This window comes from Lactuca serriola, chromosome 8 (genome assembly GCF_051521515.1).
Source record: "Lactuca serriola cultivar US96UC23 chromosome 8, Lser_US96UC23_V15, whole genome shotgun sequence".
Classification (NCBI taxonomy): domain Eukaryota; kingdom Viridiplantae; phylum Streptophyta; class Magnoliopsida; order Asterales; family Asteraceae; genus Lactuca; species Lactuca serriola.
The window spans coordinates 96,053,130-96,076,548 of NC_136415.1; the positions used below are offsets into that span (position 1 = coordinate 96,053,130).

General features: G+C 41.9%; 2 protein-coding genes across 3 annotated transcripts; both read right to left on the reverse strand.

Moving 5' to 3' along the window:
- Positions 1-572: 572 nt before the first annotated feature.
- Positions 573-3,213, reverse strand: LOC145070230 (DNAse I-like superfamily protein). Of its 2 annotated transcripts, none has more exons than XM_079017168.1 (7): positions 2,852-3,213; positions 2,643-2,684; positions 2,259-2,425; positions 2,076-2,178; positions 1,761-1,974; positions 1,375-1,469; positions 573-971 (listed from the first exon to the last, which is right to left on the reverse strand). In XM_079017168.1, exons 1-7 carry the CDS (start codon positions 2,991-2,993, stop codon positions 700-702), a joined length of 1,035 nt encoding a protein of 344 aa, XP_078873294.1. In that variant the 5' UTR covers positions 2,994-3,213; the 3' UTR covers positions 573-699. The 2 variants fall into 2 exon arrangements, with proteins under 2 accessions (XP_078873294.1, XP_078873295.1); XM_079017169.1 differs by having other exon boundaries at positions 2,259-2,341; positions 2,852-3,212.
- A 983-nt stretch (positions 3,214-4,196) lies between these two features.
- Positions 4,197-11,812, reverse strand: GN (sec7 domain-containing protein). The gene is made up of 4 exons (XM_079017397.1): positions 11,657-11,812; positions 8,861-9,696; positions 6,274-8,162; positions 4,197-6,199 (listed from the first exon to the last, which is right to left on the reverse strand). Exons 2-4 carry the CDS (start codon positions 9,599-9,601, stop codon positions 4,525-4,527), a joined length of 4,305 nt encoding a protein of 1,434 aa, XP_078873523.1. The 5' UTR covers positions 9,602-9,696; positions 11,657-11,812; the 3' UTR covers positions 4,197-4,524.
- Between the last annotated feature and the right edge of the window lie 11,607 nt (positions 11,813-23,419).

Below are 23,419 nucleotides of genomic sequence, written 5' to 3' on the forward strand. Positions count from 1 at the left end.
CTTTGAAGTTGGAACATCATTGACATTTTTATTTAAGAAATTCAAGCATAACCCAAAGGTCTCTAGTAATTAGCATTGCAGTTATCACTTGAAATAATCTGCGGTCGATTCGGATCCCCAGTTGAGTAGAACCAAGACTTAATCCTTGCGAGTCCCAATCTTGATCTTCATCTCATGATGGTTTTGATTTTCCATTGATATGACTAAGTACCTTGGCACCTTTACACATGTCCAAGGGATTTTTTTTTTATTTTTTTTTAAATATTTTTTCATAAACTAAAAGTCATTCTAGATATCTGACTATTACTCGTTAAATAATATGTCATATTAAACGTGATATTATTTGAAGCATATTGACTATTTATTATTTTTGAAAGGTTCAAGTAATTACATTCAACATAATGGAAATCTTATGTGAATATTACCCAATCATCATTTTTTTTCCGGTTCTTACGCATTGCAAGTCTCATTTAGTTATCAATCATATAATATCTGTTGAATTATCAATCATATAATTACATTTTTATCCTACAACTTGTGTTCATCAATCAACTTTCAGGACAGAAAGAAAGTAAAAATGGAGTCACAAATTTCAATCAAATCCCACAAAATTTCCAAGAATTACAATAACATTTGGTATCAAGAAAGAAACACCAAGCAATCAAGCAAATAACTTGAAATATAAACAAACAAAAAAAATCAAGAAACTGGAGAAGTTGCATCATCTTGGACAGGTGGCGGATCAAGGAGTCTAACTGTTCTTGGAAGCATGAATTCAGCAAAGATTGGATAATGAGAAGACGGGTATTGACCATCAATATTATCATTCACCACTTCACATGAAACAGGCACCAATGATCTTCCCCTAAACAGGATCCAATCTACATGCAAATCTTGAGTTTGCCGATCCCAACACAAGCAAAGTGCACGAAAAATCAACTTAAAGAACTCAACAGCTCCTTGTTTGTTGCCTACAATATGAAGTTTATATATGTTTATAAACATTGAAGGGTAAGATGGTCATTTTCTCACATTCAGACTTCGTTCGGTCCATACACAAATATACTCCTTGGGTTGACTTAGGTATAGTTTCTTTTTTACTTTACAAGAACAGAAGGGTAAAGTGGTCATTTTGCTCACATTCAGACAGTTCATCACGACCTAAAAAAGAAACAGTCCATGTGCATACAGGACTAGGTGTTTGTTTCTTTTTAACTTAATGGACTTAATGATGACAAAAGGGTAAAATGGTCATTTGCTCACTTAATAGTAAAAAGAAAAAAAAAGGGGGGGGGGGGGGGGGGTTCTTACACCCTTAGAAAAAACAGTTGAGATCGATATAAATTATAAATTATAAAGAAAAATGTATGATACCTTTAAAACCATGAAACGTACGTATAAGAGACACATTTTTCCTCAATCGGGCGTTAGGCCATGCATCTCTCATATCACCTACCACACCATGTTCTCTAAACAAAGGGAAAAATGTTAGTTCTTTGACTTTTTTAAGGTCAAACTAAAAAGCTAAATATGGATTTTCTTAAATATTTTAAGGGTTCAAGGCAAGAAATAGTGTTGATTAAATTATTATAGTTATCTATTTTCATTTTTTTTTTAAAGATTGTACTTTGAAGAATCTACGCAGTTATAACAAAGTCATCCAAATACTCTACCCATTCCATTCCTTTTGTCATTCCATTCCATTCCATTCCTTTGTTATTCCATTCCATTCCATCCAACCAAACAGACCCTATAATTACCTTGATCTCCCCAAAAGAAAGCGTCCTGTGGTGGACTCTTTTTGTGTATTAAAACCTCCACAATATACAACTGGCAAGCTAGGAGGTAATGAAGCAATATGCTGCCACGTCAGCAATGCACTTCGCCTACGAGCACGAGGGCTAAATTCGTCCATGTTTGTATTCACTATTTGGAATGAAAACCCAGGTGGCTCTACTCCTTTCATTTGAAACGTGTAGAGATTTTTTTGTTAAAGAAACAAAAAAAAAATATTCAAATGTTTTTCAAGATTTAACCATACTTATTATATTTATATTATATGCTTGAAAAGGATATTGCCCATGTGGCGATGCAAGGAGATTCACTCCCCCATGACATGCTTCCAGGAACAGAAGGGGATTCTGATAACCAAAATGTTCCTCCTTCTAATAACTCCACCTTTTATAAAGAGAAATTTTTTTAATAATTATAAACAAAGATTTTAAGGAATTATGTGAAAGAAGTACACAAAGTATTACCTTTTCCTTGTCATAAAAAATGGTGCAATACTGATCTGAAACATCTTCGGATCCTTTTCTTGAAATCCCAAATTGCTCATACCCTTGTGTGTTTAACAAAAATTTATGAGGGCAAATTTGTAAAAAGTCAGGGCTTAATGGAAAAAGTGTCATTTCTCTGGCTTTCTCTATTAAGCAAACACCACACTATCACAATCAATTTGGAAAAATCATAGTTAAAAGATTAGAGATTGGATTGATTAAAAACTTAAGCTACAAATGGGGATTGATTTCAATTATATGCAAGCAAATCATATGTACAACCAAAACAGCAGAATCATAACAATTTGTATAAATATCAATCTTACGATAAAACAGTAATCAAAATGTAAGCTGAAGTATTACCTGGCAAGCATTGTTGAAGATACTCCAATTGAGACTTCACACCTACGAATTCAAAAAGAAACAATTTCAAAAAATTCGTAGAAACAAACCCCATTTCCAAATCGCAAATCAATTAAGACCAACATAGTTAATCATATTTCAAAATCGAATGAATCAAGAACAGGTATTTTAAAGATCTGCAACATACACAAACAAACGAACGAGCTCACCTTGTTGAGTGCAGAGGATGATTGGAGAGTAACTAGTGATAACACTAACACACAAATCTTTCCTCTTTTCCCAACAATTTGAACTATCGTCAGGCTGATCTTCAAGAAGATTGAAGGTCATTACAGTGAGAGAAACACTCATTTTGCTATTTGATTGCGAGAAAACCTAATTTTCGACTTAAATCTAGATCTTTCATTCCCTTACATCCCGATTGATTAAAGTTGAAAGAACAAAGATCGCGCAAGACGAAGATGAATGAGTAGTCTTTACGAAAGGTTTACGAGTCGTATATTGGTCAGAAGAATTCTTGATTGTGCAGTAGAAAGAAGATGCTACAGCTGGAGCTCAAATCAGTAACGTGTCGGGGTTTTAAATTTACCAAAATTCAAAAAAAACAAATCCTTAAATTCTTTTACTGTTAATTGGTAAATCATAAATGAGAAACAGTTGGTTATAAATACAGTTGTTTCCTGACATTGCATTAATATTGTTAACTGGTGATGAATATTTAAGAGTTCAGGTATATTAGTTTAAATATTAAGTAGGGCTTATTTTGATATGTAAATTATTTTTGTGAGTATAAGGTCACATGATTACTATAGTATCAAATTTTGTAAAACTAGGACCAAACGTGCAGATTGGCGTGTACTACAGGGACCAAAACTCTAATCTACTCTTATTATAATATTTGAATTATTAAATTACATTACATCATAATATAAAAATGTGATTGGTTGTAGTTTATTAAATATGAATGTGTACTGCGTGCAGGATAAGATCTCATAAAACCAAATAACTGAACCAAACTTGTTCGGAATAACTTATGTTGGTTTTAGATTTTTAAAGATCGGACTTACTATATATTTAACTGCATCAAAATGTAAAAGAAATAAAATGATATAGAAACGACAGACAAATACTTGAATGAAACCTATTAGCATAGTAATATAAACAAATCATACAAATACATTAATTTAATGATTGATTATAGCAGCACTTAGTTTAAAGTTCAAATACCAACAAAAAAACAAGACTGAAGTTCCAAAAAATTTCAAATAATTCATGCCATTGATAAAGACGTCCAACATCTTTTAAAACTAATTAAAAGCATCTTGATTAGTGGACAATACAACATTTTCTGTTTAACTATTGTAAAAGAATACTCTTAAATATAAATGTATTTATTTACTTATTAAAATAGAATATAATTGCACCATGACCTAATGAAATCTTGAAGCTTAACATTTGTACTTATGATTTTTTTCACATTAACTAATAAAATAATAATCACCAAAGGATAAGCATACCCAAAAGAAGAAAAAGAAAAAAAAAACATTATTCTCCTAGTGAAAAATACAATGCATTACATATATAATTATATATAGTTTACACAAATTAGTAAGCAATAACTGCACTAACAAGTAACAAACATCCCACATTCATTCACGAATCACGTTGTAAAACACATTCTTTACATTGTAAAATTCCAGTTTTTACTGCCGTCATTTATCACAATTAACCGCCGACATAAACACCATCACTCCAATCCTCAATCTCCTTCCCAACCTTCACCCATTTCCAAACATCAATCAACATCCCACTAAACCTAACAAAATTTACACTACTACAGACAAAACAGTCCAAAACTCAGACTGTGACACGTAACATATCATCATCCACTTTCTTCTGTCCCGGTTCCATTTCCATTTTCATCCGGGAAAACTTGCGATTGAATCAACGGCGCAATATTATTGACATGAAGCCACGTCAGCTCCCATAAGCTATCGCCACCTAGCGCGCTTCTTTGTGCCAACACCCCTTTGTTCTTCATAACAATCAAAGTGTTCTTCAAAAGCTCGGGGACTAATTCTTGAAGCTTTTCGCTCTTTTTACCTCTCACTTTAACTTTTAAATATTTTTCCATCCGACTAAGAACACCCAACCAAAGTTTACAAAAAGTCGTCACCTGTGAAAGTTCCGGAAGCATTTGCAAAAACACTTTCGAAAGAAGCTTCAAACCCAAAACTAGGGTTCCCTCCATGTTCCTAAAGTCTTTCTGCGAATGCCCTTGCGATATTTCCAATAGATCATCAAGCACCGTGAAAATCACCATGTCAAAGCACTGTAACCAAACCCCGGGTTGGATGTTGACCCGGTCAACCCCGGTCAAACACATTTCTAAAGCGGTCAACGCATGGTTCCTCACTTCCTCCCTTTGATCCAAACAAACTTTCCTCAAACTTTGCACGAGTCTCAACCACATATCACCGATATCTTGACACGTTTTCGCCGAATCCGTCTCCCCCATCGCTTGTTGGGCCTCATGGGCCCATTGGGTCAGACACGCGATCGATCCAGACATGAGGTCGAGCGCGCGGACCGACCGGTCCGCGTGCGCGACGCGCGACTCGGCAAACTGCCGAGCCGCATCTACGCACGTTATGAAATTCGCCGGGATGAGGTTCACCCCGTCGGACATGATAAAAAGAAGCGCGTCGAATCCAACCTCGGAAGCTTCCGGATGACGCGCGGTTATCGAGAGCAATGACGTAATCGTCCTCCACCCCATTTGCGACCGAATATGATTCGCGTTCGCCTTCACCAACCGACTCACCTCCTGCGTGATCTGCTCGCAATACGCATCCGCCACGCGTGCGTCAAGTTTCAAAACAAGTTGAAGTGAACGCAACAAGTCATCGGCTAAATTCTCCTTATAAGGCAAGAGCCGTTGACAAATTCTCAAGAGTCCAAAAACGGCTTTTTCGACTAACGCGCACGGCATGACGGTTGTTTGGACGATACCGGCGATATGTTCGTAAACCCACTGCCATAAAATTACAATTCTGTCCCTGTTGTTTAGCGTGATGGCGATGAGGAGCTCGAGGCAGAAGACGGCGGTGTCTTCGTCTTCGGGGGAGTTGTTGCCCTTTTGGGGGCGGCCAGCGGCCCAAATGAGGGCGCGTGCGAGGTGGAGTAAGGAATCGGATTGGAGGAATTTGCTTTCGGTGAAGATGCTATCGATGTGACATTTTTGGATTGTTTGGAGGGTGCGTTGATGGGCTGCGAGTTGTTGTTCGGTGGGTTGGAGACGGGGTTCTTCTGTGTCGAGCGAGAGGAGTTGACTGAAGCGACCCATGAGCCCAGATGAGCGCCTTGGGGTCCCGATCGATGGCATGTGGGATGAGGATAACGAGTTTGTTAAGGGCTTTCCATGGCCCGGTTCGGATGAGAGTTCTGAGTCATCCGCTGCATCGCTGGCAACTCGGGCTGGGAGAAGCCCGAGTTTGTGGAGTTTTAATATGCAATCCAGGATGTTCCTCCATCCCGCCCGTATGAAGTCTCCATACCTATTTATAGTAAAACAATTACATGTTAACAAGATATAAGGAAATTGACAAAGCAAACACAACCTCATTTTTACCTGTTGGCAATGGTGAAAACTGTTATAGTTGCCATCCTGGCTTTTGCATCATCACCAAATGCTAAAACCGGTTCTTCAGCGGACGAAGGGTTCAAAAGTGTAGTAAACTTGCACAAAGAAACAACCAAATCATCCAAAACATCTTCTAAATGATGACACGCTGATATTTTAGCAACAGCCAAAAACCCATCAATACACGTCTGAAACACATCTTCCACCTCAGCATGATCAAACACCACAGAGATCGCAGCAATTGTGGGCCCCGACATAACCGCAAACATGTCCCGATCCAAATGGCTCCTCGAATCAGACAAAATGAAAGGTGCGGTTTTCTTTGATTTATGCATCAGATCGATCCAACGGCTAGGATTCATTTCAGGAAACGCAGCACTTTGATCCGGAATCGTTCGTATCTCGTTTTTACAAATGGAATCGTAAAGCTCACATAAAAAGTCTCGTGGGAGATCGTTTCCACCATTGATGTGACGATTATTTTTTATGAAATCATCTTCTGTCATCTTTTTTTTAACTTGAACATTATGTTGATCTGTATTCAGCATGATCAAAGAATACGACAACAAAAGAGCAGCATCTTTGTTAGCAAGAATCAGGGGGGACTGCTCGTAATATCTCTCGGAAAACGCTTCTAGAACTCTCTGGATCTTTTGAGATTCTCCCGGAAGCCTAAATGTTTCTAGAAACAATCTTAACGCGGTGTCAAGATTCATATCTTGAAAATCAAACGTACCCGCAAACTCATGAAGAACCTGAACACAAAACTCATCATGATTCCCCAAAAAGTCCCCAACAAGATTCTTATCCAAACCCGCTGTATACCTAAAAAAACACGCCACACTTTGTGGGTCCAGTTTGTCGGGTAACAAATGCGTCCCTTGAAGAAACTCCAATCCTTTCTTCGGGTCCCGGTTGAAATGATCCGCTCCAATCATCAACCTCTTTTTTATATATTTTCTCCTTCTAACAAACGGGACCCAATGTTCCGGATCGTTATAGTTCTCACATTTCACCATCCAAAAAGGCGTATACTCTTCGAGACAAACAGGGGTAAATTCGTAATTTACCGGGGCGTTACTTATCCTCTCCGCCATTCCTTGGATGACCGCGATTAAACCATCTAACGCGAGGATATGCATAGCAGATAACGGGCAATTCACCGGGAATGCTGATTTGGACAGCAAACTTGCGAGATCTTCAAAGATATTACTACACGTGATATCACAGTCTAGATTCGCGTACATTTCCACCATGAAAGATTTTAGTCTACAAAAGTCAACAAGAGCCTCCATGGCTACCTCTTGTTGTTGATAAGAAGCTCCGTATTTACTCTGTGCGAGTCGAAGAATCACACACGAGAAGAATGCTTCAAGTTGGAGCTTCAACTCGGTTCTTAAATGGTGGTATAGGTTTAAGACAATGCTGCAAATCATGGAGAGGATTAGAGGGCTTGTTGAGAGGCCGAATTGCATTAGGTTGCGGAAGAGTTCGTCTTGGATTAAGGAGAGAAGGCGGGGGTGGCGGCTGATGGCGGTGCCGCCAAGTTCGATGGCGGAGTTGATTAAAGATAAGGCGAAAAGAGGGACGTCTTCATCGAATGAGATTGTGTTGGCGCGTGGACCGATTGCCATGTGTTCGACTACGTTTAGTAATGAACATAAGAAATGGAAGATTTCCACCATGCATGGGACCCCGTATGGCTCTGTCATTAGGTTTAGATCGTATGGAACTGTGTCTTTTCCGTTTCCGGGGACCACTATGTTTTCATCCATTCCGGGAACAGATGACTGAGAGTCAAGTTCGGAATTGGAATTGGAATTGCCATTTTCCATTTGTTTGGCCCCGAAAGTGTAATCACCAGGAATCCCACTCACCTGCAGTTGTAATCAGTTTTCAGAAACTATATGGTAAAAGTGAGGGTATGTATGTTTGGTTGGATGGAATCGGAATCAGAATCGGAATCGGAATCGGAATGGAATGAGTTGTTACATTCTATGATCATGTTTAGTTGGGGTCTGAGAATGGAATGAAGTTTTATATGATTTAGTATATTTTGGGTAAATACAAAGTGTAATTTCAATTATACTCTGGACATTATTTTAAGAGCTTATCACAAAATAACCACCTATTTCACAATTTAACTTTTTTGCAAAATTGCTTTGTCAGTGGTCCTAACTACAAAAATCGCGAAAATGGAATTATTTTTGCAAAAAAGAAAAAAGAAAATTAAAGCAATTTGACAAAAGAAGGTATTTCGCAAGATAAGTGATCATTTTGTGATAAAGGTTGAAAAGTTGATCATTTGGTGATATTACTTATTAGTTATTTTTTAAAAAAATTTGGATTTTAAATTGATAAAAAAAAATAGAAGTTTTTAAAGAATGTTTGACATTAAAGATTACATATATAAAAATTGGATTATATAGCAGTTTTCATTCCATTCTATGCCAAAACAGAAGGAATCACTGGTCAATTCCATTCCATTCCTTGGCCAATTCCATCATACCAAACACTACCCGATACAAAATCATAAAGGAAAAAAGGAGAAGTAGTAAAGCAGAGAAATGCATACCTCTTGTTTATCAATGTTGTTTCCATTAAAATACGCGTTTTCTGAATTCCCAACATCCGGAAGATGTGAAAAGATACACCTCACAAGTTCATGCATCGTGTAACGTGCCATTCTCTGCAACAACTCCCCTTTGGACCCCGCTTGATGCACAACACGAAAACACGTGTTGACAATAGTACAAACATGTTGATTACTCAACATAACCGAAGCTTTACTCTTCATACACGCAAGCAAAACCTGCAAAATCTTCATAAGCACAACCTCTTCAGAAGCCGGATCAGTGACCTCAAATCTACAACTAGTCACAGCATCAACCACCAAATGCATGGCATCTTCAACATTGACAGTGTTGAGATCAAGAACATCGAGTGTGAGGATCTTGTAGAGTGATGACAAGGCGACACCTGTGATTGGAGCTCCGGTTTCGTCTGACCGGATTACATCAAGAAAGGGTTGGAGGTAGACTGTGGGGTTGACTGTGTGCCATGCGTGTTGATATGAGAAGATTTGTCTGCGGAGGGATTTGAGAGATTGGATGAGGGAGTGTTCTAATTGGTCATCTCCTGACATGTATCTGCCTCCCCATCTTACGTTTCTTCTCATCACTGCTAAAACAGCCCCTATTTCTGTGTTGATCATGCATCCTAAAGCTGCTTTGTCTTTTTCTGAAATTGTGGATTCGAATTCTTCGGGTTCTTCTTCAATTGATTTGATCCCGGGTTGTAGTTTTAATCGACCCATTTTGGAATTGGAATTGGAATTGGAATTGGAGTTGGAGTTGGAGTTGGAGTTGGAGTTGTGTTTATAAAGAGATGATGAATCCCAACCTTCAAAACCTGTAAAGTTTGATTCAAAGTATCAGTTTCTATTCCTCTTTTGGTATGGTAAAGGGTATTTTCGGGATTTGGGAAATGATTGAACACTTGTGTAGATAAAGACAACCATTGTAGCTTTCATGGGACTGGAAAAGTAAGGGAAGAAAAGAAAATGATAACTAGCAACTTTGCTTGTTACATGTGGAGTTAAGATTTATAAACTAAAGGGGATGAGCAATTAATAATTTTGTGCTTGGTGGACTACTAAATTAAATATTGTCTGCAATTTAAGTTACTAATCAGTAATCACATTGTGAGTGGATATAAATTACATTTGTATTGATTTTTGTAGAATTTAAACAGTGATTTCCAACAGTTGTTAATGAAAGGGTCATTTGTTGTTATCCATCACTTCTAAACAGATGGGTAAAATGGTCATTTACTCAGAATCAGACAGTTCACTCGGTACAAAAAAGAAAAGGTATATACGCATAACATCACTTTATCCATATAGACATCATTACCTATTCAACTACTTTATCCATAATTATCCATACAAGACTTAATGGCAAGAAAAAAAAAATATATGTCCTCCAGATAGCAATTAATGGGAGAAAGAAAAAGAAACAGGGCCACTTATATGGCAAGATAATTCTATGGTGAAGGATTTGGACTTCACTAGCTTAACTGTTGACCTCTTACTATAACTCATACCAACAAGCTGTTCTTTTTCCCATGTTGTAATCAGTTTTAGTATACTTTTTACTAATGGGTTGAGTTGTAGTTTGCAATCTTTTTATGTTACAAGTAGTGCCAAGAGTTCAAGTGTCAAATATGTAAAATATTGTATCAAGACTTACAAACATGCAAACAACTACATCAAAAAAGGCTTGGAGCCTTGGACTACTAACTTCAATAATAGAATATGTTACAAGTTGTAACTGCAAGGACCTAATATTGCAAATTTGCTCTAGAAAGGGATTGAGCTACTTGAAATCACTTCCTTCCAAAACTGAATCTTGATATCTATATTGATATCAGGTAATCAGATCACACATTTACATCACAAGTTAGGTGATATAAAGTCAATTCCCCCTTTAAAAAGGAAATAAACCTATATATATATATATATATATATATATATATATATCATAGAATGTGATGTAATTTGCATTAACTGTTTACAACATAATCCAAGGAAGGTATCAATTTCAGATCACTAGGATGCATAAATGGACTGTGAGTAGCAAAAGGAAGGTGTTTGTAAGTCTTAACATATGTAGCTACTTGCTTTATTAATCACTCAGATTACTTTGCTTTTTCAGGGCTTTTCATTCTACAAAGTTGCTACTTGGCACTTGCTACCTAATTCCCCTACTATGCCAATGGAACACCCTTCTTATTTTAATTGTATGTTTTCAGCCAGTTTCTTTTTCTTCCCCATAAAAATATGCAAAATTGACATGGCCTTGTGATGACTTTAGATGCAATAACTTTCTACTTGTTGGGCTTATTACAAAATCCAATGAGTTACCAATTATTTCTAGAAACATTTAAATTGCACATTTATTTTGAAGTTCAAAGCAATCCCCTAGATCCCAAAGCTTGATAGCTCCTTTCCCTGGAACAAGGGAATAGCATGTTACAAGCAACACATTCCAGTGCTTTAGATCTAGTCCAAGAGACAGCGATCAGTTAACTAACTTAATTCAACAAAGTATCGTTGCAGCACGATCATATTCCTCTATTCCAATATGTCATTCTAAATTCCTTGGATCACTACTATTACGTCCACAAACCCTAACCTCTTGGCTGCACTCGAAAACCAAAGAACAATCGTCACAAATCCCAACAAATTTGGCTTAGATTAAGCACGAACCCTATTTTTGTAAAAGTCACTGAACGAACAATGATTCTGTGAGTTCCTGAAATGTAGAGAGAAATTTGAAAAATAAAATAGTGTTGAAAGAGCGAATAGCACCTTAATGGAGGTTTCTTGAACGGAGATCCGGTGTCCGGTGGCCGTTGGTCGTGGGTCTCCGTCTGTTTGGGCGTTGGTGTCAGGAGTCAGAAGGTGAGACTTGAATAGTTGAATGGGAGTGAAAATGGAAAATGCGGCTTTTATGGTTTATGGAAAAATCGGCATGTAATTTCATCAAATACAACGCAATTTCTTCTTAAGTATCAAATTTAAAAATAAAAAATAAAATAAATATATGTTACTTTTAATATACAAATTGCTTTTTATGAGAAAGATGAATTTAAACTAAAATCAGTATCATACATATAAAGGCGAGTTTTCCATCAATTTAGTTAGGAGAATTGATGTTGGTGATTTGTATATGCGACGAGCGAATTAGGTAAATAAAGTAACATATTTGCTAAACTACATAATCTATTAAATTGTTTATTTAAGAGGTAACATTTTATTATAATAATATGTTTTTAATCGTATTACATTAATTATTTACTAATAGAATAAATTTTAGACAATTTGATTTGATCCAACTTGTAAAGAGATTACCATTTTAGATACATTGCTCATCCAATACTCACAATTGACCATTGTTAATATTTTGCAGTGAATTAAAGATTCAAAAAAGAAATCGAGTGAAAGATAGAGCTCAATATTGTTGTATATTGAATGAAATAAAATAATACACATGTAGTCTCACTTTACATACACAAAAAGAATTAAAACATAATAACTCAAAATGACGATCAAGCTAAGCCTCGTGTTTGAGATTGCTTCTCAAACTGTTTATTGGCTTTTTAGAAAATCCATAAATTTTTGGATTTTTGGAAAAACTATTTTTTTAACTAAAATGTTAGTGTTTGTTAAACACTTTTTTAATTTATTAACTTTTTGAAAAGTCAATAAATTAATAAATTATTTTAAAAACCGCTTCTAAACACCCACTAACAAACAAAACTAACTCAAACAAATAAGATGACATGACAAATCTATGTGACAACATAAATATCAACATCCCTAATGTTAGAAAGTGAGCAACTCCCACTTTTGCATAACATATGATAATGTTGTAACATCCTAAACTTTCAGATAAATTTTTCATTTTAAATCATTCTAATCATACGATAATCATATCAAAATAGTTGAAGATATATCATAATAAAATAATATCTGAGTACAAAATCCCAAAATTATGTGATGCGGAAAATATAGGTGGATGCAGTGCGATTAGGCCGGATTCTTCCCTTTCGAGCTGGAGGTACCTGAAACATAAACTGAAAACTGTAAGCACAAAGATTAGTGAGCTCCCCCAAAATACTTCATACCATACATACATAACAATGAAACATAACTAGGTCTATTTCACTCTCTTTGGTATCTTTCAACCGATAGTGGGTCTATTTCACCCCTTTCGGTATCTTTCAACCAGTATTGGGTCTATTTCACCTCTTTCGATATCTTTCAACCGGTATTAGGTCTATTTCACCCCCTTCGGTATCTTTCAACCGGTACTAGGTCTATTTCACCCCCTTCGGTATCTTTCAACCGGTATTAGATCTATTTCACCCCTACATGTAACAACCCAAAAATACCACCCAAAAATTTCGATTTTTATTATAACAAAACCCATGAGACTGAGTATCACATAATAAAACCATATGCTGCGTGTTTCAAAAACCATGATAAAATACTGTAAGAAAAACTGAATCACAACTGTATCCAAACATATCAAGAAAACTAAATCAACTCCCAGGACAAAACTGAAGCCGTGGTGTGTGCGATGCCATCATCCCGAGCTCTTCCTTTTGCTTGCGTAAGTACCTAAAACCAAAACTGAAACTGTAAGCACGAAGCTTAGTGAGCTCCCCCAAACTACCACATACCACATAATAACATATAAGCACATACTGGGCCTTGCCCACTGCATCGGACCGAAGTCCGGGCTAACTGGGGCCTTGCCCCCTACATCGGACCGAAGTCCGAAGCTGACTGGGACCTCTGTCCCCTACATCGGACCGAAGTCCGAAGCTGACTGGGACCTTCATCCCCTACATCGGACCGGAGTCCGAAGCTGACTGGGACCTCTGTCCCCTACATCGGACCGAAGTCCGAAGCTGACTGGGACCTCTGTCCCCTACATCGGACCGAAGTCCGAAGCTGACTGAACATAGCATAAACATATCAACTAGCATAAACACATAAATCCCGTCTGAGCCACGGAGGCGTCAAACATACTAGCTACTGCATTGGACCGAAGTCCAGAAACTACGGCTAACTGAACGGGCCGGCATTGTGGCCTTAGACCCGTTCCTACTGAAGGGAAACTCACCTCGTGAACTGGCTGCTGTGCGAATGGCTCTGGAAGCTAACTGCTGCTCCGGTATCTCCCCGGCTACAAGTCCATAAACACACTCAATCAAATACTAAACACTGCACTGGGGTAAAATGACTCTTTTACCCTTGGCCAAAGTCAACTCTCCTGGTCAAAGTCAACCCACAGTTGACCTGACTCGCCGAGTTGGGCCGCCAACTCGCCGAGTCTCTAGTCTCATTTCACAACCCCACTCGTGGCTACTCGTCGAGTATGGCATCGACTCGACGAGTACTCTCTCGATCCAAGAACTCAGACAATCTGCATCCGACTCGCCGAGTCATATGAACAACTCGACAAGTTGTTCTTGAGCTTAAGAAGATTGCCTTGGACTCGCCGAGTTGTATGAACAACTCGTCGAGTCCCTCCATTACTGAGTCTGCCCTCCAACTCACTGAGTCCACTCTACTACTCACAGGCTTCCACTCGACATCACTCAAAAAGGGGAAAAACGGGACCCGCGACTTGACTCGCCGAGTCACATCCATGCAGCTACTCTAAACTCGATTCTGCTTGAATCCAGCGTCTGAAACTTATAGATCTGGGCTTCCTTAACTCGATTAGCACGTAAAGATTCTATCTTTACGTGCCCATAAGCGACCAAGAAGATAATAAGGCTCAAAAAGCATAATAAAGGCTAGATCTAGGGTTCTTATGCAAAGCATCAACAAAAAGGCATTAGATCCGGGCTCTACAACTACTAAATGAACAGATCTAGGGATATCTCGACCTATTAAGGCACCCATACAACTATAAAGCTTGGAAAATGCATCAAACTAGCCCTAGAAGAGTTCAAATGGAAATCTAAAGCATAAAACAGAAGGAATCCGAGAAATACCTCAATGAACTCTGATTTTGCCCTTGGATCTTTGCTCAACACCTCTTCTCCTTGCTCCTTTCTTCTTCTTCTTCTTCAAGCCTTCAAAATCCACACAAAAGCACTTAAAACAAACAAGGGATGGATTAGGGTTTTCTCACAGCTCTCTGAGGGTGAAGGAGGCGAGTTTGGGGCACAAAGCATTGCTTAAATAGTGAGCAACCCGGGGATTTAGGGTTTCTTCCAGGTAGGCAGACTCGCCGAGTCCCGAATATGGACTCATCGAGTCGCCAACTAACACGTGCATGAAAACTCGACCCTACTCGACGAGTCAGGCCATAGACTCGCCGAGTCCCTCAATAAAACTTCTAAATAAAAGCCACGAAAGCATCATACCAAAGACGATCGTTACAATTCTCCCCCACTTGTCTCAGACTTCGTCCTCGAAGTCTGATGCGGCTGAATCTGAAAATAACTCCGGGTAATGCTCTCTCATTTCTTCCTCAGCCTCCCACGTCAACTCAGACCCCTTTCGGTGCTGCCACTGCACCTTCACTAACTGAATTGCCTTGTTCCTCAAGGTCTTTGTCTTCCGGTCCAGAATCGCGACCGGCCTCTCAATATAATTCAGGCTGCTATCAACCTGAATATCCTCTAGGGGAACAACTGCTGACTCATCCACCAAACACTTCCTCAACTGAGACACATGGAAAGTGTTGTGGATCTGGCTAAGCTCTACAGGGAGATCCAACCGATAAGCAACCCGACCCACTCGGGCCAAAACCCTGAAGGGACCAATGAACCTGGGGCCCAGCTTGCCCCTCTTCCGGAACCTGATGACACCCTTCTAGGGTGAGACCTTCAGGAGGACCATATCGCCCACCCGGAACTCCAAGTCTGAATGCCTCCTATCAGCGTAGCTCTTCTGCCGACTCTGCGCAGTCTGCAGTCTACTACGGACCTGCTGAATCAACTCGTTCGTCTTGAGCACCACCTCTGTGCTCCCAACGACTCGCTGACCGACCTTGCCCCAACAAATCGGGGTCCTACACTTCCTCCCATAAAGCATCTCAAAGGGTGGTCGATCAATGCTTGCATGATAACTGTTGTTATACGAAAATTCCGCTAACGGAAGATACATATCCCAACTGCCACCGAAGTCGAGAACACACGCTCTGAGCATGTCCTCGAGAGTTTGAATCGTCCTCTCGCTCTGCCCGTCCATCTGAGGGTGGAAAGCGGTGCTGAAGTGAAGACGAGTACCCATATCGTCGTGAAACCGCTTCCAGAATCTGGATGTAAAACGGACATCTCGGTCTGACACTACCGATACCGGCACTCCATGGCGTGCCACGATCTCACGCACATAGATATCGGCTAACTTTTCTGCTGATATACTCTCCTGGATCGGGATAAAATGAGCGCTCTTCGTCAACCGATCCACTACTACCCGTATCGAATCCACTCCTCGTGCGGTCCTGGGAAGTTTGGTGACAAAATCCATGGTGATGTCCTCCCATTTCCACACGGGAATGTCTAACGGCTGCATCTTGCCGTGAGGCCTCTGGTGCTCCGCCTTGACCTTCCTACAGGTCAGGCACCTCTCAACATACCAAGCAACATCCCGCTTCATGCAGGGCCACCAATAATCGGGTCGAAGATCTCTATACATCTTCGTCGCCCCTGGGTGGATAGAAAATCTAGACTTATGAGCCTCATCCATCAACACCTGCCATACCCCACCCCAGTACGGTACCCACACTCTCCCATGAAGTGTAAGCAATCCCCGACTGTCATAATCAAACGAAGCTACTCGGCCTACGATCCTCTCACACCTTTGCCTCTCCTCCTTGAGGCCCTCACCCTGAGCCTCCTTGATCCGCTCCAACAACGGAGTAATCACTATCATCCTCAAACACAAATCTCTAATAGGTGCTGCCGACACTTTGCGGCTTAGGGCGTCGGCCACCACGTTGGCCTTCCCTGGATGGTAAAGGATCTCACAATCATAATCCTTCAACACATCCAACCACCTCCTCTGCCTCATGTTCAGACTCGGTTGATCCATAAGGTACCTCAAACTCTTGTGATCCGTGTAGATAGTACAACGGACCCCATAAAGATAATGCCTCCAAATCTTGAGGGCAAACACAACCGCCCCCAGCTCTAAATCATGGGTAGGATAGTTAGCCTCGTGAGGCTTCAACTGCCTCGAGGCGTAAGCTATCACATGGCCTCGCTGCATCAACATTGCTCCCATACCTGCGATTGAGGCATCACAGTAGACTACGAAGTCCTCTACTCCCTCTGGCAAGGTAAGGATCGGAGCCTCGCACAATCTCTGTCTGAGGGTCTCGAACGCTGCCTGCTGCTCAGGCCCCCAACGAAATACCACCGACTTCTTGGTTAGTCGGGTGAGCGGCACTGCTATCTTGGAGAAATACTGAATGAATCTTCGGTAATACTCTGCCAACCCTAGGAAGCTCCGAATCTCAGATGGAGACTTCGGGACCTCCCACTGCATCACGACCTCTATCTTGGCCGGATCCACCAAAATACCCTTCTGGTTGACGAGGTGACCAAGGAACTGCACCTCGCGCAACCAGAATTCACACTTGGAGAACTTTGCGAAAAGTCTCTCCCTCCTCAAAACTTCCAGCACCTCCCTCAGGTGCTCCTCGTGCTGCTCCTGCGTCTTGGAATATACCAAGATATCATCTATGAATACTATCACTGACCGATCCAGCATCGGCCTGCACACGCGATTCATGAGATCCATGAATGCGGCTGGGGCATTGGTGAGCCCAAATGGCATCACCACAAACTCATAATGACCATACCTGGTCCTGAAAGCAGTCTTCTGCACATCCTCATCCCTAACCCGCATCTGATGATACCTGGAGCGTAGATCGATCTTGGAGAACCAAGACGCTCCCTGAAGCTGGTCAAACAAATCATCTATCCTTGGGAGTGGGTAACGATTCTTCACCGTTACCTTATTCAACTCCCGGTAATCTATACACATACGATGCGACCCATCCTTCTTCCTCACAAACAGGATCGGCGCTCCCCAAGGCGAACTGCTCGGCCGAATGAAACCCTTGTCTAGCAGCTCATGTAGCTGCGTAGACAACTCCTGCATCTCAGGGGGAGCTAGGCGATACGGTGCCTTGGCTATCGGAGCCGCACTAGGAATCATGTCGATCCTAAACTCAACCTGCCTCTCAGGAGGTATCCCCGGTAAATCCTCGGGAAATACATCCGGGAAGTCTCGCACTATCGGAACATCACCCACTGTCGTCTTGCCCTTCTCCCGGGCATCCAAGACATAAGCTACATAGCCAGCGCAACCCTGCTGAAAATAGCGCCTCGCCCTTGCGGCGGAACAAAAGGTCGGTCCACGCTGTGGCCTCTCGCCCTGAATCACTAACTCTCCCCCACTGGGAGTGCGAACCCTCACTAGCTGAAGCTCACAATCAATCACCGCCCCATTGGGGCTTAGCCAATCCATGCCCACAATAACCTTATTCCCTCGCAGGGGAATAGGAACCAGGTCCACCGAAAACTACTCGTCAAACAACTGAAGAGAACACCCTCTATGCACTCTGGCGACCCTCACGGTCCTGTCATCTGCTATCTCAACCTCTAGTGGACATTCCAGCTCCCCTGGAGCTCTGCTAAATCTCTTGCTAAGCGCAAGCGATACGAATGATCGGGTAGCCCCCGAATCGAATAATACCATAGCAGAAATGCCGTTCACAGAGAACGACCCTATATAAAACATACAATCATAAGCAATAATCAATCAATAATAATATAAAGATGAAGGGAAGATACATACCCGTCACCACATCAGGAGTCGCTCGCGCCTCCTCTGTTGTCATCTGAAACGCCCTACTCTTTGCCACTGGCGCCTCGGCTCGGCCCTGCCGGCCATCTGTAATCCTCAAAGTAGCAGGGGCAGGTGCAACCACCTTCCCTACTGCAGCTAAACTCGGACACTGGGACTTTTTATGTCCCCTCTGATTGCACTGAAAGCAAATCAGATCTGATGCTGCAACGGCAGTATCAGGGGCCGTACAATCCCTGCTCAAATGCCCAGTCCGACCGCACTTGAAGCGGCCGGAACTCCCTGCCTTGCACACCCCGTCGTGCATCTTCCCACACCTGCCATATCGACTGTGGCTCAGCTGAACCCTGGATCTGTGATCTGAAACCTTGGGCTTTTTGCTCGAACCTCCTGAACCCGAAACCGTCTCCGGTTTCCTCTTCTTCTCCATCTCGAGATCAATCTCCCTCTCTCGAGCCCTAGCAATCATGTCGTCCAACGTTTTACAGCTGGACCGGCTCACAAACTGGCGAATATCGCTCCACAACATCTCATGATAACGGGCCTTCTTCATCTCCTCATCGGCTACATACTGAGGAACAAGAAGAGCCCTCTCCCTGAACTTGGCGGTGATCTCCGCCACGGTCTCTGTAGTCTGGGTGAGGTCCTGAAACTCTCTGGCTAACTGCTGCACCTCAATGACTGGTGCAAACTCCGCCCTGAACCTGGTAGAGAAATCAGCCCAGGTCATGGCATCCAACGCTGCATCATCTCCAATGGTATGTCCGACCTCCTCCCACCAATCCTGTGCCCTGTCCTTCAGAAGACAGGACGCCAATCTGACCTTGTCCCCCTCGGGACACCTGCTAGTGCGGAACGCGTTGGCCACATCCGCCAACCATCTAGTACTCGCTATGGGGTCCCGCGCCCCATGATAGTCTGGAGCTCCACATACCCTGAACTCCCTGAATGTAAGTGTGCGCGACCCCATCATGGCCGCCACCTCGGCACGGAAGGTGCCCAATCTCTCATCCATCAGCTCTAGGATACCCTCCTTGATCGAAACGAAGATCACAGGAGTCTGCTCTAAAATGATACGAGTAATCTCTGAAGAAAGAAACTCTCTGGTCTGTTCATCCATGTGCTCGTTCCCCGAGCCTGATCCTGATCCCTCCCCGGCACCTCCACTGCCGGCTGCTGTCCTCGGACGCAAAACCACCATTCTGAAACACATCATAGCAATATCAGAAAACTGAAATATCTCAAGGGATCATTGATACTTCTACTAGCTTCGTGGTCTTGTCTTGGCCTTCCTTGATTCGAGTACGGATCCTCTGCTTTCAGTAGTACGGGCCCATACTACCTTCCACATCTATCTGTACTTTCCTCAAGAACCGCCTTGACTCCACCAAGTCACTTCTACTACTATTGATCTCTGCTACTCTCATCCTAGGCTTGCCCTAGGGAAGTCTCTGACTCCACTCAAACCAGTCCTCAGCTGCTGAAGGCCTCCTTGTAATGCCAATTAGCCACCACCTGAATACCATCACATGTGATGAGGCTCAGATAATCCTTTGAGTAAAAGGCTCGTCCCTACAACGGTTGGACTCAAACAAGAGTTGCGCAATAGGGCCAAACTCAACACTCTGAGATTATTCAACCCTGATCACATGTGACGTGACGTATTCACCTAATGGCTAACTCCCATCACTCAGAGCCCCACAAAGCACAAAGCAAGCAGCATTCGGACACAAGAAACTATTCAAGCAATTCTATCCTCATAACGAGAAAACTGTACTAGCATACAATGCTAAACTCATACTATCAGGCATAACCTAAACATGCTATCCTACTGATGTCTACTCAATACTAGCATGCAATTCTTAATAAGCTGAAACACATATAGCAGGCACATAAGGCATCCTCCTAGATCCTTAGTCCTATACTAGCATGTTATTCTACTGAAACTGGACTGAAACTGAAACTTGTATGGGTAATTTGGGAGTACATACTTGAGCTCGGCTGATCGCATGCACCACACCCTTATCTTGTTAAAAAAAATTCTTTTCTTTCTAAGTGTTTTTCAAAATTTCTTTCGAAAACATTTTCCTTTTGAAAATCTTTTTATCTTTCCCTTAGTTTGAGTTCAGATGCACCCGGAGGTGTATCCGAATCCCTCAAACCAAGGCTCTGATACCAACTTGTAACAACCCAAAAATACCACCCAAAAATTTCGATTTTTATTATAACAAAACCCATGAGACTGAGTATCACATAATAAAACCATATGCTGCGTGTTTCAAAAACCATGATAAAATATTGTAAGAAAAACTGAATCACAACTGTATCCAAACATATCAAGAAAACTAAATCAACTCCCAGGACAAAACTGAAGTCGTGGTGTGTGCGATGCCATCATCCCGAGCTCTTCCCTTTGCTTGCATAAGTACCTAAAACCAAAACTGAAACTGTAAGCACGAAGCTTAGTGAGCTCCCCCAAACTACCACATACCACATAATAACATATAAGCACATACTGGGCCTTGCCCACTGCATCGGACCGAAGTCCGGGCTAACTGGGGCCTTGCCCCCTACATCGGACCGAAGTCCGAAGCTGACTGGGACCTCTGTCCCCTACATCGGACCGAAGTCCGAAGCTGACTGGGACCTTCATCCCCTACATCGGACCGGAGTCCGAAGCTGACTGGGACCTCTGTCCCCTACATCGGACCGAAGTCCGAAGCTGACTGGGACCTCTGTCCCCTACATCGGACCGAAGTCCGAAGCTGACTGAACATAGCATAAACATATCAACTAGCATAAACACATAAATCCCGTCTGAGCCACGGAGGCGTCAAACATACTAGCTACTGCATTGGACCGAAGTCCAGAAACTACGGCTAACTGAACGGGCCGGCATTGTGGCCTTAGACCCGTTCCTACTGAAGGGAAACTCACCTCGTGAACTGGCTGCTGTGCGAATGGCTCTGGAAGCTAACTGCTGCTCCGGTATCTCCCCGGCTACAAGTCCATAAACACACCCAATCAAATACTAAACACTGCACTGGGGTAAAATGACTCTTTTACCCTTGGCCAAAGTCAACTCTCCTGGTCAAAGTCAACCCACAGTTGACCTGACTCGCCGAGTTGGGCCGCCAACTCGCCGAGTCTCTAGTCTCATTTCACAACCCCACTCGTGGCTACTCGTCGAGTATGGCATCGACTCGACGAGTACTCTCTCGATCCAAGAACTCAGACAATCTGCATCCGACTCGCCGAGTCATATGAACAACTCGACAAGTTGTTCTTGAGCTTAAGAAGATTGCCTTGGACTCGCCGAGTTGTATGAACAACTCGTCGAGTCCCTCCATTACTGAGTCTGCCCTCCAACTCACTAAGTCCACTCTACTACTCACAGGCTTCCACTCGACATCACTCAAAAAGGGGAAAAACGGGACCCGCAACTTGACTCGCCGAGTCGTTCTTCCGACTCGCCGAGTCACATCCATGCAGCTACTCTAAACTCGATTCTGCTTGAATCCAGCGTCTGAAACTTATAGATCTGGGCTTCCTTAACTCGATTAGCACGTAAAGATTCTATCTTTACGTGCCCATAAGCGACCAAGAAGATAATAAGGCTCAAAAAGCATAATAAAGGCTAGATCTAGGGTTCTTATGCAAAGCATCAACAAAAAGGCAATAGATCCGGGCTCTACAACTACTAAATGAACAGATCTAGGGATATCTCGACCTATTAAGGCACCCATACAACTATAAAGCTTGGAAAATGCATCAAACTAGCCCTAGAAGAGTTCAAATGGAAATCTAAAGCATAAAACAGAAGGAATCCGAGAAATACCTCAATGAACTCTGATTTTGCCCTTGGATCTTTGCTCAACACCTCTTCTCCTTGCTCCTTTCTTCTTCTTCTTCTTCAAGCCTTCAAAATCCACACAAAAGCACTTAAAACAAACAAGGGATGGATTAGGGTTTTCTCACAGCTCTCTGAGGGTGAAGGAGGCGAGTTTGGGGCACAAAGCATTGCTTAAATAGTGAGCAACCCGGGGATTTAGGGTTTCTTCCAGGTAGGCAGACTCGCCGAGTCCCGAATATGGACTCATCGAGTCGCCAACTAACACGTGCACGAAAACTCGACCCTACTCGACGAGTCAGGCCATAGACTCGCCGAGTCCCTCAATAAAACTTCTAAATAAAATCCACGAAAGCATCATACCAAAGACGGGGCGTTACACTACAGCTAAACATACAATCACATCAATGGAAGTCACAAAGACAACAAGCATAAACAGGCATATCATGAAGACAACTATCATCTTACTAACAAAATCTAGATGTTGGCATTGGTGCCTTCGACCATGAGTACAGTGGTGGAAACTCACCTCAGACTGAAGATAACAAACCACATTCGAACTGTTGAATCGTGAAATCCTTTCACTAAATCACAAGTAATAAAACCCTGATTAGAAATTAGGTCAATGACCTAACCTGAGAGTCCAAACCTTCGATCTCGACTCCCAAGACAGGAGGTTGCTTAGTCCCTTCCTTATCGGGCCTTGTAACACTGCATTTCAGGTTTTTCCCTTTTATCCCTTCATTGTAAATTCCTTTCATTTTGGTCCCTAACCAAGTACGTTGGTTGTGCTGGCTCGATGGTTGGATGTGGAGGCACCCACATATAGTGGGCGTACGTGGGAGTATGTTGGGTGTACGCTCATCATGGACAAACCCTAA

What these genes read in the sequence shown, in the direction of transcription:
- LOC145070230 (XM_079017168.1), bottom strand. Translation starts at nt 2,993, where the DNA reads ATGAGTGTTTCTCTCACTGTAATGACCTTCAATCTTCTTGAAGATCAG. An exon ending in TTTTTTATGACAAGGAAAAG is followed by an intron (nt 2,179 to 2,258) that starts GTAATACTTTGT and finishes TCTTTATAAAAG; the next exon opens with GTGGAGTTATTAGAAGGAGG. An exon ending in TTGCATCGCCACATGGGCAA is followed by an intron (nt 1,975 to 2,075) that starts TATCCTTTTCAA and finishes AAAATCTCTACA; the next exon opens with CGTTTCAAATGAAAGGAGTA.
- GN (XM_079017397.1), bottom strand. Translation starts at nt 9,601, where the DNA reads ATGGGTCGATTAAAACTACAACCCGGGATCAAATCAATTGAAGAAGAA. An exon ending in ACAACATTGATAAACAAGAG is followed by an intron (nt 8,163 to 8,860) that starts GTATGCATTTCT and finishes TTACAACTGCAG; the next exon opens with GTGAGTGGGATTCCTGGTGA. An exon ending in GTTTTCACCATTGCCAACAG is followed by an intron (nt 6,200 to 6,273) that starts GTAAAAATGAGG and finishes TACTATAAATAG; the next exon opens with GTATGGAGACTTCATACGGG.